Source organism: Opisthorchis viverrini (assembly GCF_000715545.1).
Source record: "Opisthorchis viverrini unplaced genomic scaffold opera_v5_23, whole genome shotgun sequence".
Taxonomy (NCBI): Eukaryota; Metazoa; Platyhelminthes; class Trematoda; order Opisthorchiida; family Opisthorchiidae; genus Opisthorchis; species Opisthorchis viverrini.
The window spans coordinates 2,111,998-2,130,778 of NW_008751679.1; the positions used below are offsets into that span (position 1 = coordinate 2,111,998).

At 45.6% G+C, this 18,781-nt stretch overlaps 1 protein-coding gene across 1 annotated transcript in view; it reads right to left on the reverse strand.

The window, feature by feature from the left end:
- Positions 1 to 1,315: 1,315 nt before the first annotated feature.
- The window catches only part of T265_02041 (hypothetical protein), a gene marked incomplete at both ends in the record, with an annotated part of 22,894 nt that continues 5,428 nt past the window's right edge, over positions 1,316 to 18,781 (reverse strand). The window contains 7 exons of the mRNA XM_009166189.1: positions 1,316 to 1,476; positions 2,547 to 2,898; positions 3,114 to 3,232; positions 4,637 to 4,733; positions 5,734 to 6,159; positions 14,497 to 14,693; positions 14,753 to 15,107. Coding sequence (XP_009164453.1) covers positions 1,316 to 1,476; positions 2,547 to 2,898; positions 3,114 to 3,232; positions 4,637 to 4,733; positions 5,734 to 6,159; positions 14,497 to 14,693; positions 14,753 to 15,107 — 1,707 coding nt within the window. The remainder of the gene's footprint in view (positions 1,477 to 2,546; positions 2,899 to 3,113; positions 3,233 to 4,636; positions 4,734 to 5,733; positions 6,160 to 14,496; positions 14,694 to 14,752; positions 15,108 to 18,781) is intronic.

Sequence of the window (18,781 nt, forward strand, 5' to 3'; positions counted from 1 at the left end):
GGCTTAGCTCATTGGTTCTCCTCCCTCCTTAAATCTAGACCAGCCTCGTAACCTGGTCACCTGGTCTAACGAAGCGAAACGTTGCCCGGCAAAAGATTCGCCAACTGACACCAAACTCCTCCAAAAAACGATGACTACTCAACCGGTTCCAACCGTTTTTCAACTGATTGAACACCATGTGCTTGTGGTAGAACCCGTTATCATTCATGAAAACTATCCAACTTTTGGGAGCCGACACGCAACCATGAATTCCTTCTATTTGTCTTTGTCAAGCGCTACGATTCTCACAACACACAGTCCGCGCACAAACTGCTTGGAGGTTACAAAAACTGGCGCAACCCTCCTTGTGGGATGAAAACACGCAGAATAAAATCCGGTCATAGATCATCTGACCTGGCTAAGCGCGAAAATAAATCTCGCTGCTAAAAATCATTCACAATCAGTAAGACATACACACGTGACTTTTCAGCCCACTCCACAAAACACATCCGTCCCTGTGCATAACTCAAGGGAAGATATTGATTTACATTTTTTCAACCACATTGACGTTGCGCATACTCATGTTACTTCTATCGGTTCTCCCTTTTGACCCCGACAGTACACAGCTATTCAGCAACTAAATAAGGCTGGGTAAACTAACCCAAAATTTGAAGATTTTAAACTGAAATCGGAAAGAGCCACAGAAATAACGAGTGACTGTAACGGCATTACACGCACTACATCAACTTCTACAACAAGATGCAGATGAAGCGACCAAGTGCCTTCACCTTATTAGGATTATTATTGGGGATTCCCTAATGCTTTCTGGAGAATGAGCAAGTTTACCGAAGTAATCAGAAAAAACAAATTCGAGGTCTCTAGGATTGACGGTACCTGAATGCACAAATAGAACGAAGGTTGAGGCCTTCTGCTTTTCTTCAAGTGATTATCAGGAAAAAAAACTTGGAATTCTGATGAGCTTAGATCCACCACGCTTTGGCGGGGGAAAACTCTCTTGAAGTGAAGGAGGATTCAGTCAATTCGCCCACGCAAAAATACCCTGCAGTAAGATACCAAACATTACTGCATGTAGTTGGTGCTGTTGAACCAATAACGACGTAAGACACTCAGAAGAGGTGATTTAATGGGTCAAAATCAAATTCATACGAGAATCTGGGAGGTGATTTAAGAGGATCTGGTCGGAAGTAAGAATGGGTTTGGAGAGAGAAACAGAAGGGCACATGCATGAACTGTACAAAATGATTAGATTGTTTAGTAGAGGAGAGAGAAAATCGTTACCGTGGGAAACCAAGCGATCAAAAGTTAACAGCATCTGTTACTGGGGACGATTCCTGGTACTCAGTGGAACTGCTGGCTGTTCGCCTGGTGCCGGACAGATTCGATAGGTTTGACTGATTGGGATACGTCGGAACAATGAGATGCAATTCAGCATCCAATCAACACTGATTATGGGGAATCCATGGATGCGGTAGACCTCTGGAAAAATGCAAGTCAGTAAAGTTTTTGTGATACACATACAACACACAAGCACAAAGAAGCACCTATCCAGAGAAGATTTTCAGCTAAGATCGTAATAAATAAATACGAAAGCAGCAAATATCAAAACCCCGAAATTAACATTTCTTCACTTAAAGGAAGAAGCATAACCGTAGCGTTTGATGATTCTTCACAGGAATCAAAAGCCATAACTGATGGCTTACGTCTCACGCAGATGGACAGAGACATTACGTATGTCTGGTCACTGCCGTTTTGTTGCTGTTGTGACTGAGAGCGCGGTACCCTTCCGCTGGCCTTTTTTGTTTGTAACACTTGTGCGTTAGATGTGTTTATGCCCATTTGTAATTGTTTACTTGTTTCTCCCCAATAGTTTGATGGACTTTGCGGACCTTTTCCCTCCCGTACTCTCTTTGTATACAGTTTTGTTTGTTCTGTACGCTCATGCAACCTACTGGGCAATGACTTCGGTTGCCACAGAGAAATCATCTGTGACCAATATAACTGTCCCCTACAGCCCTCAACTTCCTACGGTTTGATATTACTGATCGTATGTTCGTATTTATTCTGTACCTGCACTGATCAGAAGCGGGTAACGGACAGCTTGCGAAACCTCAGGTACCAGAGCTTCAGAAAGTCGTAAAAACATTGCAAATATGGAATAACCTCCAAAGGTTTTCCATCCATTAATGGGTCTCGTGTGGAGTATAAAGCGGCATCAATGTTAATGACACCACGGTCAGTGAGTTAAAGCCAGTTAAAGGTACCCATTCTCGAGATACCGCTTGAGCACCAGTAGACAGGCCCAAAAGTATCCCCCGATTCGGTAACCATGCTAAGGGACCTTGCAACAGGTCAGCTAAAGCTTAGTCTAGTAATTATATGAACATTTCGTCTGATCAGATGATGAATGGAGTGCTTATAATCTCTCCACCATCTGCTCCTGTAAAACTAGCATGGGCCGAGGGTAACCACAGTACTGACGAAGAACAAATAATTTCACAAGATGGTCAAATTGAGCACAAGATGAAAATTCCATGGAATGGACATACCTTGGCATTTTGAAAGGGTGAATCCTTGAGCATCATGGCTAGTTAGGATAATAGCCCGGGGCCTAGATGGACGGGCTAACTGGGCGTTTACATACTGATTCACGGCCGCGGCTAGGTCAATCGGTTTGTCAAATACACGGGTTGCCCCGCCATCCGTTGCCAATCTTTTGAAATCTGCCAACGACAGAAGACCAAGGCTCTCGTAGGCACATAGCCACAGTCCGGCGAATGGCCCATTGTTAGAACCATCCAAATCAAGTGGTTGTGGCTGGGCCGGAACATTCAAACGTCCTCGACGAGGACCTTCATGACAGTCACCACAGACCGTATCTCCTTCGATTTCAAATGGTGTCTTAAATATAAAAAAAACATCCAAAGTAACAACAGTCGGACGACAGAACTCGGTTTAAATTGTAAACCAGATTCAAGTATGGATATGTTTCGAGAGTCACCAGTCCATGGAGCACGTAAAAACTGTGCTCTGAAAAAAGAGGTTTATGCGGTCGCTTGATGCTAGCGTGATAATGAGCAAGCCTTCAGGAAAATACAAACCAAAGGTAAACATACCTCATCCAGTATTCTGTTGGCGGCTAAGCACTGTCGTATCCAGTCCGTGTTGACAATCCACGCTCGATTAAGGATAGCCATAAAGTATTTTAAAGTGCGTTTGACAACACGTGGTCGATCTGATTGGATTCAGCAGCAATAGATAGGCAGAGGACAAAGTGCGGATGAGATGAAAAAGACGTAATGTAGAAAATCAGCCATCCTACTGATAACGGAAGTTCCAAGTGAAAAGATTCTATCGCACTGGTTACAAAGGAGATATTGTAAATTCGAACCCAAAGTCGAAGGTGACGTATTAGTATGGAGGAAGTTGACTGAAACTTAGCTTCGGTGTCTACCTAGGCTTGTCTACTTATCCCCCCTTAAACCTGTGCGCAGATGTCTTCCTCCGCGACATAAAGCACTTGCATTGTACCGCGTGCAGCCGTTTCTAAAACGTTCATTCTAGCCAGAGGCACTGAGTGAGCTGCAATGTGAACCAGAGTCAATCATTGAATAGACGGTAAAACAAAGGGAATATATTCTCTAATATAGTCCACACCTCATTTGAATTAACACACCAATGAGCAAGAAATTTTCACAGTTAAGTTCTTATCCAAACATGTTCACTCTAAGGCCCACCTACCATCCGTTGACATACTTTTTGAAAAGCGCCTTTGAAGTGTAGTCAACTAAGAAAGCTTGAATGCCACCGACAGGGTGCGTGCTCCTTCGGCTGCTTTCTTTGGCCCGGAGCGAATTCCAAACTAGTCCCCCCGGTAGCCATAACGGTATTCCCTTTCGTCATGTGTTTTTCGCATTCCTCCCCATCTGTTGTTATCATGTTAACACATGCTCCGGATGCTTCGGGACAGCCGGTAGATAGTTTACAGTAGGTTATGAAAGCGAACGTCCGCGTCGCACTTGATTCTACCAACATGTGGCTGATGGTTAATCACAGTAGGGCTTGCGGGCTGGTAAGCAATCCATAATCATAATAATCTCAGAGGCAATAGACCATCAGTAGATACTGCGGCTTAACTGCTTCATCGTGGGTTTTTAAGATCGGCAGAGACGACCCTACAAGAAGCAATCCGCAAATAGGCGTTAGCAGAACTGATCAATCATCATGCTGGTTAAATGGCTATCCTACTCAGTCAGAAGCATCGGTGTTGAACACTGATGTCATCCTGTCGATGATGATGATGACTACTTAGTCTACCACTAGCAAGTTAGAAGTTGCAAGGTGAAGCTGCTTCATACATCGCGCAAAGCATTCGTTTGACTAACAGAAATGAAAACTGGGATGCGGATCTAAGACTAGATTTGGTGCGGGAAACCTTAAACAGAACAAAAACATTTATAGAGGGTTAGTCAAGGTGTCATGTCACATGAGAAGGTACAAGTTTTGAGGCTGAATTGCGCCTGCTTAGGGAAACAACTTCGGTGAACGATAGACCCCTCTACAACCATTTTAGTGTCAACTTCCATCCACCGTTTGTATCAAAAACGGAAGAAAAGACACTTTAAACAGTTCATCTCACCTGCCTCTGACCTCATGACAACGTGAGTTGTCTTTCCAGGAACAAATTGTGCACCTTCAGACACTTCAAACCGCCGGCAGAACAAGTGTAAAAGGGCCTGGAATGTAAGAGGGCAGTTTCATATGGAAGTCAAACCAGCTTTAATCCAAGGATTATGCCACAGATACTGACTGAATAACATCCGAAACGACTGTGATGTTCACCATTAACTGATGTTTGGGTCGACTTGGACCCAGCTTGAAAATCAATGCGAGTGCAATAGCGATGTCTTCCGATTCGAATGAAACTTTGTGATATCAGTGAACATGGTTACGGGCCCCATAAACTAGAGATCGGGCAGTTCGAACAGCCGGAACTGTTCCTAAAAAGTAGTTCCTTTGCGATGCTTCGTGTTTATGTTGATGAGTTGGAAAATTCAATTGGGCGCGTGGTAATTCGTGTCGTGTTCTTATGATGACGTGCACTCTTGGCCTAGAACGTTCAGCTCCGTCAGATGGCCTATTAGGTATTTAGGTTGAACGCCCAAGTGAGGGTAGAACGGGTTCTCACCGAGTCCATCGTGCCATCGAACAATGGATTGATAAGCACTCGCCCAGGGTAAAGCGTTAGGGACGTCGCGTTTCAAACTAACACCGGTTGGTTGATTCTAATAAAAATTCAAAAATTAGAGACAAACTGTCCAGAGAAAAAAGAGTAAACAGTAGATAAAACGAGACGATCATTTAGGCCGCTTGTGTGAAACGTGTCTATCCGCTTGATTTAGACTGGGTCTACATGTAGAGTTCGCGTAGTGAGAATCCACATATTGGGACAGTGAAGACTGTTAAGTTGGTGTGGTACGTCACGATATTGTTCATGTACAAGGATTTCACGGTTGCTCAGTTCTGTCGTGAAGCTTTTGTTGCAATTTTTTAAATCCCCAGTTATCTGGCCTGACCTGTCTGGCTAAGTGATGTGACTATTATTTATAACTGCAACCATAACAAATTTGCCAACTTCCCTCCTCCTCTTTTGCAACCTTCTGGGCATATAGCAACAGAATCATGAGAACCATGGTGGTTCACAGTAGTGCCACAAAAGGAGATGAACAAACCTACCATATCAGGTCCAGACAGGCTGGAACCGGTTATCACCAAAGCGGAGGGTGGAGTTTTGCTTGGCCCTTGTTGTCGCTGCCTAGTAGACTCGGTCGCAACCAATGGATTCACGGTGTTCGCTTGCGACTCCAAGTTGGTTTCTGGGCATTCGCTCAGATAAGCGGAATTCGCCAGTCTACCTACCAAACTTTGAGACGAGGTGGATACGAGTGGGGTGAATTCGCACATGGCGGAAGTCGCGTAAGAACTTGGCGGCTGGCTGGCTTCCACCCGAGAGACGGGCAGGGAAGACTGAAAACTGGAAGGTAAAGCCCTGATCATGTTTTGTTCTGAAACTGGCTCCATCACAGCTTGCTGGTCCAAGTCTTCTTCGGCTTGAGACGAGGGGATTATATCAACCGCTTCTGAAGAGTAAGTTCCCGGAATCTGAGAGCAAAACAAATGTGGGAACAGGACTGATCAAGTGTAATTAGTGTTCTGATGATAGTGGTAGCGAACACGAACTGGTTCCATTGATCTGACCAACACAGCTTCCAAACATTTACACAAAGGAGTGCTGTGGGTAGGATGTTCCTAATAGGAAAGTTGCAGATTTGAATCTCCATAGATTTGTGAGATGTGTATGGCTGATGATTTCGAACACGAATAAAACAACTCTACGGTACTCCTCAGCTTCTTCAGCATAGACTGTCCTCGCTAGCTGTCCAAGTCAGAATCCAGAGCGTTAAAACGCAACCGGTAAATCTACGGTTTTAGCCCTAATAATCATAACAGGGACCAGAGAAGACAAAAGGGAAGCGCTCAGCATTGACTAGAGTTTTTAATACTTTATTAGCATTATTATTTTTAGTATTATTACGAATATGGTCAATATGACGCCCTCTACGTTTAGCAGGACTAGATGTTCAGGTGACAAGCTTGACGAAACTGACCACCAGTAGTGCGCCTCTGGTGGTCAGTAACCGTTCAGCTGCAGCACCCTTCGGGTGTCTAGCTGCCATGCCACTCGAAAGAAGCAAGAAGGCTGGGATACTTCCAGGTTGCCCAGGCCTAGACAGGGGAAGTCGAGATGCAGAGGTCGGATTCGAATCAGGGACATTCCGGTCAGTAAATTCGCGCTCTAACCTCAGCCTGTGGTGGTGATCAGTAATAAATCTAACCACCGTAAATCTCACAGTTAGGTGAGGCTTCACAGACTATCGAATAATGCAAACTATTCCTAAGATTGTCCATTTCGATTAAAACATCTCCATTGAACAGGTTACCACATGGCGTCCCGTTGATACATTATGAAGTGGAGTGTCACGTTCCGGAGCTGAAGAAATTTGAGGATACCTATGCAAACAACTCTAAGGAATGTGAAATAGCGAATCATGAAGAGTATGTCAGATACCAGGAACAATCTTCCAAAACAAGATTGCCTGAACCAAAAAGTTCTTTTAGAAAGAGCCATTTCGCCTTTGAACACGTCTGTTTCCTTCTATCATCGTAAAAAAACATACTGGCTACAATACGGAGGCAAACACTTGAAACGCAGGGTTAACAGATTTAAAAAAATAAAAGGTACACCCTAAGAGCACTCAGATGTCACACTAAACTAGGAACTCGGTCGGCTACCCCGACGCGTAAGCTTCAAGAAACCATGCGAAACTAATTCGAAGGCAGACCGCAGATGTCACAACTAGGAACTCGGTCGGCTACCCCGACGCGTAAGCTTCAAGAAACCATGCGAAACTAATTCGAAGGCAGACCGCCGTAGGGATAACACTGCTGTTGCGTAGCTCACCCTCTAGCGCAAGCTACTCTGAAAGATAGCGACAGGAATTGGTTCGGATTGGAAATTAGACAAACCAAACGCATCTTGATCCACAACGAATACGAAAAAACACGCTAAACAAAGCAAACATCACCCTCAATAGTGCTCTAGTAACGGTTGTGCTTTTAGAGGAGAACACGGCACATGACTCATCTCAATTGTTATCTCATTATCATCATCCACAGCACATCATCAGTGTTAGACCGTGATTCTTGTTGTCATATAATCAGTTATTTGAAAATCCTCTTCCAAAATAAGAACACGAGCGGATGGGGAGGATACACAGTGCCAGTCTGTCCCTTCGAGGTGCCTACACCCACAGACACTGATTCAGACAACCTGAACAGAAACTGATAAAAATAACGTGGTCAGCCTTGCTTGGCAGCCACATCTTACAGTGTCTGCAACCATACACAGAAGGGGATCACAAGGACCTCGTCTTGGAAGGCGAGTCGCATCGCACATATTTTTCACGCCTAAATGTGGACAGCCAAGAGACTGTGTTGGTCAGGCCTCTAACCATTGACCAGTCTGGTGTGAGACTCTGTGAGTGTTGCGCGGGCACCCCTCAATATGGCTCAATGGATCAGGAGGAACATAAACCGCCACACTGCTGTAGAGTCCAGTCTCTTACAGACGGGTTTAAAGGTGTAGGCATCTCGGAATGATTGTGGTGTGCTAACACTAGGTACCTTTCTCATCAACTTTCATTCTTTCCTTGATAGTAGGGATTTCAAATAAATCATGGTTTTATTGTAACGAAACATCAGCGCTGGGCACTGACGTTGGGTGATCGATGATAATGACGATGGTGATAATGATGACGACTGTGTCCATGAGGGTGGACAGTATGCATGCGCGCTGGGTCGAACGGTGACACTGAGTTTGTACGGGTAAACTCATTCGAACGGGAATGGGTGTTTTCACTGGAGCTATTCAGGTCGCCAGTTGCACTGCGGATCACACACGCACACTTGTCACTGTTCAAGTGGTCCGGATAATTTTCGAACTAATGATAAATTAGGCGCACAATCGTATTAGCTTCCGGAACTGTGAACGGCTCTTTAAGTTAGATCCGACCGCCTGGTCCCAAAACTTATTAGTATAGATTCGAAGTATTTTAGCAAATAGTAAACGATTTGCCTATTGGTCTATAAGCACCATGACCAACGATGAGTGTAGGGGAGGTATCGTCGAACACGCGCTCTTGCGATAGTCGGAGAACAGGCAGGCTCACACGTGGTGGGAACGTTGTCAGTGGAGGAAGAGTGACCGCAACTGCAAATTAACTACGCTCGTGGTCATAAAAACGGACTATCAAGCGAACCGCAACTGCAACTACGCTCGTGGTCATAAAAACGGACTATCAAGCGAACTGAAACACACTGCAACACAGTAGAATCTAAAGTAAAATAAGATAAGAGACTATACAGAATCTTTCAAAGGAACGGTTACCCAAGGAATTTCGTCTGGAGATCTCTGAGAAAATGCAATTCAACCAACGCGACAACCAGAAACACAAGCAAAACAATCACATTACCGTATATCAAAAACATTTCGGAGATGACCGCCAGGATATTACAACAGCATGCCATAAAAGTGGCCCACAGACCGACTGACACGCTGCGAAGAGTACTATCAAAACCAAAGGGGACACTTAATGCAATGGAAAAGACAAATGTAATCTACAAAATTCAATGCAATGATTGTGAAAAACACTACGTGGGACAAACAGGGAGGAAACTGTCAACCAGAATCACCGAACATAAGCTCGCCACCAAGAGACATGACCAACTCTCTCTCATCTCTGCACACGAAGATGGAGAAGGACACCATTTCGATTGGAATAACGTCAGAATACTGGGCCAAGCAAGAACAAAGAAAGAACGCGAGTTCATGGAGGCGTGGTACTCCACTGGTGGGGCAATAAACAGGCACATTGACATTGATCCTGCCTACCAGCCTCTGAGGACAAAGGAAATCCAGAACCACAGAACCCGAGGCCGGACAAGGACTCAAAGAAGAAATCAATAGAACAGCATGCTACTAAAAATAGGAGGCGCGCCACAAACCAACAGATAAGCCGACCACGACGCAATACAGATCAAGAACGGGCCAATCAGAATCCAGGTTACAGCGCAAAGACTGCTCTCTGTAGACTATATAAACGCAGGCACGAAGAGAGGAACTACCCAACCAACAGCGCACTGAAGATGTCTCCTCGAATGGTGACGAAACGTTTGCAAATCAATTGCCAAGCTCGGCGAACAGATCAACAGCCACCTGATCAATTACCAACCAATACACCCGAGCTACCAATATTCCAAAACATTACCAACAACTTCGGGCGTTCCACGCTCAAAACAGCTCGTCGATGGGAGACTTTCGCCTGCCGACAAGCCTCCACGCGACAACAGCTACGTTTTCTCCACGAGTGCTTGCGAAGTCACATTCTACCACGTAGCGTAACCTATAGACCTCCGATCAATCACCCCCAGGCCTGGGCGCTAGCAAGAAGCAACGGTAGACGGATGGTTAGACTCATGATAACGGATGCACATAACCGCATTAGGAAGTATGCGCGGATCGCCACAGAAGAAAGGGACACGTGTTTGAGAACGATAGGACCAGCTCTACTACAAGAACTCAGTATAGCCATCGAACGAAGAGTTATGTCCGCTGCGGAAAAGAAGCGAATTATTCTAGAAACCAAGTTTTCAAGACTGATCAGAAACAACAAAAATGGTACCATCACCACCAACAACGAGACGTGGATCAAGAACCTCTCTAGCAAACGACTGACTGCTCAAGAACAGGATGTTCTTGTTAAAGGACTAAACTTCAATTTCAAAGATGCCACCAATCTAGAGTTCTTGGCCAGCCTAGAGGCAGCTATGAAATCCGCCGAACTGGATGAGAATGCTCAACAACAACTCCGTCAAACTGTGGTACCGGCCATCACACGAAACAAAACTCTCAACCTTCTCTCAAACAAGGAAAGGGAAGCATTAGAAAATTTGAAGAAAGATGAAACCATCATCATTCTACCTGCGGACAAAGGACGGATGACCGTTATCATGGACAAATCGGACTACGTAGACAAAGCAAAAGCTCTGCTCAACGACACTACCACGTATCGCCGTCTGGAGGATGATCAAACTAAAAAACTTGCGAACAAAATCAACAAGAGCCTGAAGCGACTGAAGGACCTCCAAAAGATCACAACCGAAGAATATTGGCGAATGAGAGCCAGAGAATCCAATACCCCACGCTTCTACGGACTCCCGAAAGTACACAAGGAGACCACACCACTAAGGCCAATTGTGTCACTCCCAGGCACACCAACCTACAACCTTGCAAAGGAACTATGGAGAAAGGTCAAGTATCTCATCAATGAATCGCAACACTCAATCAAAAACGCACAACAGTTCTTGGATAAACTAAAGAATGTGACAATAGAAGAGGACGAAACAATGGTCTCATTTGATGTCAGCTCACTGTTCACATCAGTGGACCTTCACTCGGCAAAGACAACAGTCGCTGAACTACTGGACAGTCATGGACCTCCCAGTGGACCTCTAAGGAAGGAAGACATATGTGAATTGCTCAGCCTCTGTTTGACCACGTACTTCGAATTCAACGGTGAATACTACGAACAATTGAAAGGAGCACCAATGGGTTCCCCAATTTCAGGGTTCATCGCCGAGATCGCAATGCAAAAACTGGAGAGGACCGTGTTGCCGGACATCAACCCGAAGCTTTGGGTACGTTATGTAGACGACACTTTTGTCATCATCAAGAAGAGAGAACTACAACGAGCAATCCAATTGATAAACAGTGTCTCCGATGACATCAAGTTCACGATGGAAGAAGAAAACAACAACAAACTGGCGGTTTTAGATGTCCTCGTCACAAGGTTGCCGAACGGACAAATGCAAACGGAAGTCTACAGAAAAGCTACGCACACGGATCAAATTCTGAGCTACCACAGCAACCACCCAAACTGCCACAAAGAGAGCTGCATCCGGACACTATTCAAGCGAATTGAAACACACTGCAACACAGTAGAATCTAAAGTAAAAGAAGAGAAACGCCTATACAGAATGTTTCAAAGGAACGGTTACCCAAGGAATTTCGTCTGGAGATCTCTGAGAAAATGCAATTCAACCAACGCGACAACCAGAAACACAAGCAAAACAATCACATTACCATATATCAAAAACATTTCGGAGATGACCGCCAGGATATTACAACAGCATGCCATAAAAGTGGCCCACAGACCGACTGACACGCTGCGAAGAGTACTATCAAAACCAAAGGGGACACTTAATGCAATGGAAAAGACAAATGTAATCTACAAAATTCAATGCAATGATTGTGAAAAACACTACGTGGGACAAACAGGGAGGAAACTGTCAACCAGAATCACCGAACACAAGCTCGTCACCAAGAGACATGACCAACTCTCTCTCATCTCTGCACACGAAAATGGGGAAGGACACCATTTCGATTGGAATAACGTCAGAATACTGGGTCAGGCAATAACAAAGAACGCGAGTTCATGGAGGCGTGGTACTCCACTGATGGAGCAATAAACAGGCACATTGAGATTAATCCTGCCTACCAGCCTCTGAGGACAAAGGAAATCCAGAACCACAGAACCGGAGGCCGGACAAGAACTCAAAGAAGAAATCAATAGAACAGCAGGCTACTAAAAATAGGAGGCACGCCACAAACCAACAGATAAGCCGACCACGACGCAATACAGATCAAGAACGGGCCAATCAGAATCCAGGTTACAGCGCAAAGGCTGCTCTTTGTAGACTATATAAACGCAGGCACGAAGAGAGGAACTACTCAACCAACAGCGCACTGAAGATGTCTCCTCGAATGGTGACGAAACGTTTGCAAATCAATTGCCAAGCTCGGCGAACAGATCAACAGCCACCTGATCAATTACCAACTAATACACCCGAGCTACCAAGATTCCAAAACATTACCAACAAACGGACTTCAAGTACCAACCTGAAGGTTGAAAATCTCTTCTGAGATTCCTGTGGTGCTCGCCGCTACTAATCCCAAACAAATGAAAAAGCTGCTTCTCAGATTTCCGTCATTAAGTGACTTGTTTATTTACATAAATGAACACAAGGTGCGAAACGCCGTACTAATTACGGATCTACTACCCACGCGGTCAGCCGTAACCACATGAAACTGAGGTGACATACGAGTGTGCATAGGTTACTGACGTCTAAGTTTATGAAAGCTATTCACCATCGATGACAATTCGCTTAGCGGCAGAAGGCGCTGTTTAGTCTACTCGGGTCCGCAAGTTCGTGGTTGTTGATGGCTGTCAGAAGCAACAGGTACCAAACCATTTCAAATACGTACAAGATAAATATTACCTTAAATCTTTGGTAGTCATTGCATGCGTGTGACAATGAGGCCCGATAAAAACTCCAAGCAGTACCCGCAAAAACGCGCAGAGGAATAGCACAAGCGTACTACCTACTTGTACTAATTTCAAACCCTCAAGCAGGTAGTTCAGATGGAGTACCAAACAATAATACCCTAATTTTCAGAGACCAACGATCGTGAGACCACTCTCGTGTGAACAGTTCCCTTCCTGTCAGGACGTAATCATTCTGGAGAGCGCACACCACAGAAAGGAAGCACCGGACCTAAGTTTCGCTCTTGTTGGATGTCATCGTCAGTGCACGCATATCCTTCGCCGTGCCGGAAATTGAACACTGGACGTCTGACATGGGATGCGGAGTATTGCCGCCACAGGCTGGAGTGCCCGACTCATCATGGGTGAACGGGCGAACGTGACAACACCTCAGCAAATGGATTGATCTGTCCCAAGCCATGGTCGAACCTTTATAACCCGTCCAATTGTGCCGATCTTCATGCCGAAATTTGGAGTATTTTATTATTGGGGTGAGAGTTAGCCGGGCCACTTTACCACTAACAATGCAAAGTGCTCAACTGTACAAACTCATGTCTCTTGTGAGTCAAAGTGGACGCACAATGGCATTCGATGTGAATAGAGAGCGAAACTACGTCTACCCAGCAGTTAAACGACGTTTTCTAGCTTTGCGCTGTGCACGTGGATGTTTCAGTAATCGCTGTCTTGTTTTGTTCTGTGTGGGCTAGGCACTCAATAGAAATTGGTAGTTAATGACCGACGCTCGGGTAGTGTTCACTGGCTATGAGGTAATGCTGTGGGATTGTACAGTGATGTCTTGGTTTTTTGGTACCTCAGTCTTCACTACTCCCAAGTAATTGTGCTGTCTGGTCCATAGTTGGATGGGGACCAACTAATGGACAATGCGGGAAATTGGTTCTGCCCCGATTACACTTTCTGCAAATGAAGCTAAAGCGGTATAAACAAAGTTAGGACGGGGAGTTACTGTTATAGGACAATAATTCAAAATAAATAGACCCTTCAGAATGATTGACACGATGAATCTTCCTCATACGAGGTAGTCATGCGAGGAGCTAACCCACACGTGAGCATTTGACGTGGATGTGACCGAAGGATGAGTGGCGCTTTACTCTAAGTGCGAATCAATCACACTGGTGACCAGCCGCCCGTGACCTAACGGTCTGGCGCATAAACTCCTCGCCGGGAGGTCATGTGTTTGAAACTCGTAATACACATCGCTGGTGATCCCCAATAGGGATAGAGCAGCCGTATACTAATCCCCGGCTTTCCAGCATAGATTGGCATCAAATACACGATGAAATAATCCATTCACTTGATGTTACCAAAACCGACGCACAAAGGTCTTAAAGAATCCGATAGAGGGCTTGCTGACAAGTTCTACCTCGAAAAACACTGCCACACTCCTCTGTTATACGTGTTTAAGCAAATGCACTCCTGAAACACTGTTTTTGAGTCACGGTTGAATTATCATACATGTTATTGTGATCAAAGCACATACCACAGATGGGAAGAATTCTGACTGCAAACGGTGCATGGCACGGTGGTCAAATTCTTCAGTTGGTTTGGGGAGACCTGGGCTCGGTATTGTTACCGTTGGTGAACCACTGCCTTCACCAGCCTTCGTCTCAAAAGAGTCGTTGGTGACGGGGCATTTCGTTGCGATTAAGACACGGGCTTCTGGTAACTCCCGGTCATCTGAAACACTGTTTTGAGTCACGGTTGAATTATCATACATGTTATTGTGATCAAAGCACATACCACAGATGGGAAGAATTCTGACTGCAAACGGTGCATGGTACGGTAGTCAAATTCTTCATTTGATTTGAGGAGACCTGGGCTCGGTATTGTTACCGTTGGTGAACCACTGCCTTCACCAGCCTTCGTCTCAAAAGAGTCGTTGGTGACGGGGCATTTCGTTGCGATTAAGACACGGGCTTCTGGTAACTCCCGGTCATCATCATCTGCGTCCGTCGGTTCAGTACCTGCGGCTCTCAGTAGTTCTGCCGTCGTGTCTGGGCTAAGCCCGCCAACTTGTTCTTCCAGCTGCCGCTGCAAGGCGGCCACGATAGCCTCCAATTCATTACACTCTGTTCTTAACCGTTCTCGGTCCTCCAGGGTACAAATAAAGAAGTAAACATAGTTAGCATGATTAAGGTTAAAATTGTCAACTCTCGAATGAAAAAAACTTCCAATATGGACAACAGAAACACTCGATAGTGAGAAATGAACAACAAATCAGTTAATTAACCCTTCGCAAGATATACATACACACGCATAGAATGAACACATCATCATCACCGATCGTCCAACATCAGTGCTCAACATTGATGCTCCCCTAACGTACAATCATGATTCGTTCGAAAGCTTCATTAGGAGGAAAAGCGTACATGTGGATGGGGAGGAGAAGTAGAGATAGTTTATCAAAACCATTCCGGTGCCTACACCTCCAGACACTCATTCAGACAATCTGGACAGAAACTGACAACAGGACCACCATCGAAATCGCTTGGTAGTGCTATCTTGCGGCGCCTGCAACTATGAACAAGTGAACAATGCGGCCCTCATCCTGAAAAGTGAGTCATATCGACGGCACCCGTACCTTTCATAATCTCTTTCGTATCCTTGTTAGGTGAAAGATTGACCAACTTTCTGCTTGCGATATTCTGAATCAAGCACGAAAAACAGCGATGGCTAGGTTGAGGCACGTTCAATAGCATACCAAGTGTCGCAGCCTTTAAGCCAAAGTTCACCATCATCAACAAGCAATCTTTAACATAACTAGCCTTTGTGTAGGTGGTCGTTTCGTACTCACTAGGAGTTCGATGTAGATGACTAACTTTTGCAAGAGAGATAACCGATCAAGCAACTGATGTTGATTGGTACCGTTTGTTGGAACCCCCAAAAAACTTCCATCTGATACCGACTTATTCTCCCGAAAGAACAAGTTAGACTAAAGCAAGTAGCAATATAATCACAAGTTCGTCAGCCGGTCACATTTTCACCCACTAGATCAAGGCGAGTTTAATGAGTGTTCACACCTGAAGATAAGAACGTCTGGGAGCCTTTCTATCAATTTCCTGGCATAGTATGTAGTCTTGCCAGGTTTCCAGGTGAGGGCATTTCCGCAGTCTCCTCGGGACACATTCCGAGGAATCAGGAAAAAACAATCACACCAGTCAAACTACACTACCAGACCCACGAACAGTAGCATGGCGCCAAAGAGTAATGACCTGACTTTGTGCTTAAGGTCAACAAGGTAAAGATGGACAAAAAAGACTCAAGATTTGACGAAGAAACTGGATCGTGGTGTGACGGTTTGTGTACCTCGGAGACCCATTGAGCTATACTGGGGGGTGTCCGCGCGACACTCAGAGAGTCTCTCATACCAGATTGGTCAATGGTTAGAGGTCTGACGAACACAGTCTCCTGGCCCTCCAGGTTGGGGGTTGGAACATGTGTGGCGACGTGTTCCGTAAAAATGGTAATATACTTGCATTTCCAGCCCAACACCGCTGCTTTGTGGTTAGGCTTTTGAGCCAAAGGCTTTTGTTGAGGACCCTAATCGTCCTCCTGTGTAGGTGTGGGCACCCTGGCAGTATCCTAGGCCCCGTACAACCAAGATATTTACAGATAACAATACTCTCATGTCACATCCGCTGTCACGTGGTGCCATCAGCCGGGTCATCTTACCTGCTGCATACAGCAGGGCGGGTGAGCGAAAACATGCTACTGCTGACGCCTTCCTTCTTACACTTTCACGTTTTCTGTTTTCCACCCTCCTCTGCCCAAATTTGAATACTTTCTCCGCAGGTCCCGGCTCTAGGACTGACAGTTTTGTTCGCCCTGCATCACACCCGGCTGCGGCCTCTATACGTCCGAGTTCAGTCACAACCCTTAGCACATCGCAGTCTGTTTTCAAACTCCGAGGGCCTGTTTACCTTTGATGTTCGCACACTGGATTCCATCTGCATCGATATATATTACCTGTCAGAAACAAGTACGCAGGATGCAAGTAGCGTGATCGAACTGACTGCCCCCTCTCTCTTCCAGGTTCCAGCTGCGTACCTCTGGTGATGCACATCATCCGACGCCAGGTGAATCTGAGTGTCCGCGCAGACCGAGGAGCTTGGCGGACCCGAAAGGCTGAAGAAATGGAGGATGCCAAGAATGCTGTTCCACTTGATTCGTCCGACTGGTCCTCGGAAACCTCATGTCAGCGAAATAAGCAGAGACCAGAATCGCTCCCTGATGTGCAGCAAAGCAGAAAGTTTGGACTGCTGGGCACAGTACTTCGAACAGCAACTCAGCTGGCCACCTGCTACCTCCAATCCAGAATTCTGGCCTTCGAGAGAAAGATGGACCCTAAATATGGAGTCGGCTTCAGTCTCAGAAGTGTCCAAATGTATTTCTCTACTCAAACACCATCGTGTTGCTCGCCTTAACGACTTTCCGTCTGCTGTTTTCAAGGATGGTGGTGGATTCCTCAGCCAGTGCTTGTCTAGCCTATTTGGGTGTATCTGGGAGAAGGAGACCGTCCCAGACAACTGGGGTGAATCGATAGTAATGCCCATTTTCAAAAAACGTACTTCTAATGAACGTAGTAACCACAGGGGTATTAGTTTGACGCCTGTTGTGACAAGGCTTCTGGAGTCACTGATTCTTCGTCGTCTTACGGTGGCACGCGAAGTCTTGACTCGTGAGAATCAAGCAAGATTTCGACCGGGTAGAGGCTGTGTTGACCATATCAACACACTCCTTCAGGTGTGAGAGAAACACCACATGTACAGACGACCCACAATCCTAGTATTCCTTGACTTCAAGGATGCGTTTGATTTTGTCGATCGATCAGTGCTGTTAACTGCACTCGCTCAACAGAGTATGCCCCAGAAGTTTGTAAACATAATCCGTTCCCCATATATTGGCATGCGCCTTGCACATTTCAATTGCAAGGTTACGCTCCAGCGCTTGCCATCTGCGAACATATCCTTTACAATTCAAGACGAATCACTGGAGATTGTGAAAAACTTTACAAATCTCGGTAGTTGTATTAGCTCTGACGGAAGTGTGTCTGATGAAGTCAGTGCAAGAATCTCAAATGCCCGAAATAAAGTTTGCTAATTTGAGTCACCTGTGGCGTCAAAAAGGCATCTCACTAGATCTTAAGGGTCGTGTGTACCAGGCTACAGTAAAGGCTGTGTTGGTGTATGGGTGCAAGGCATGGCTTCTGCGGACAGATGAAGTGATGCGCCTTCAGGTTTCCGAACACCGATGCCTCAGAAGTGTGGCTGGTTTTGGATGGTGTCGGCGTTTTAGTAACGAGGTGATTAGAAAACGGGTATTTGGTTGTGCTGCATGTACTTCAACCAGGGAGAAAATCCAGCACCACCGACTATGATGGCTCGGTTATGCATGTCGAAACACCGCTTACCAAGAAGAGTGCTGTTCTCCGTGTCTCCTTCAGCATGGCGCAAACCGCGAGGTGGACAGCACATGACTTGGCAAAAAGGCGTGAAAGAGATCACGAAGAGTCTGTGTGTTGTTGATGTTGTACGCCTTCCAGGATGGGGTCCCGTAACCCCGCCTATGTTTGGCTGGAGAAATGGCGGCTAATCGATGTCAGTGGTGTTCGTGCTGTCAGTTTCTTTCCAGATTGTCTGATTGAGCGGCTGGAAGTGTAGGTATCTCAGAATACTTGACATAGGTCAGCACTGGGTCCTCTTTCTAACCCACTCTATTTCCCTTCTTTTCAATCCAGGGCATTTAAGATAATTTATAATATAATA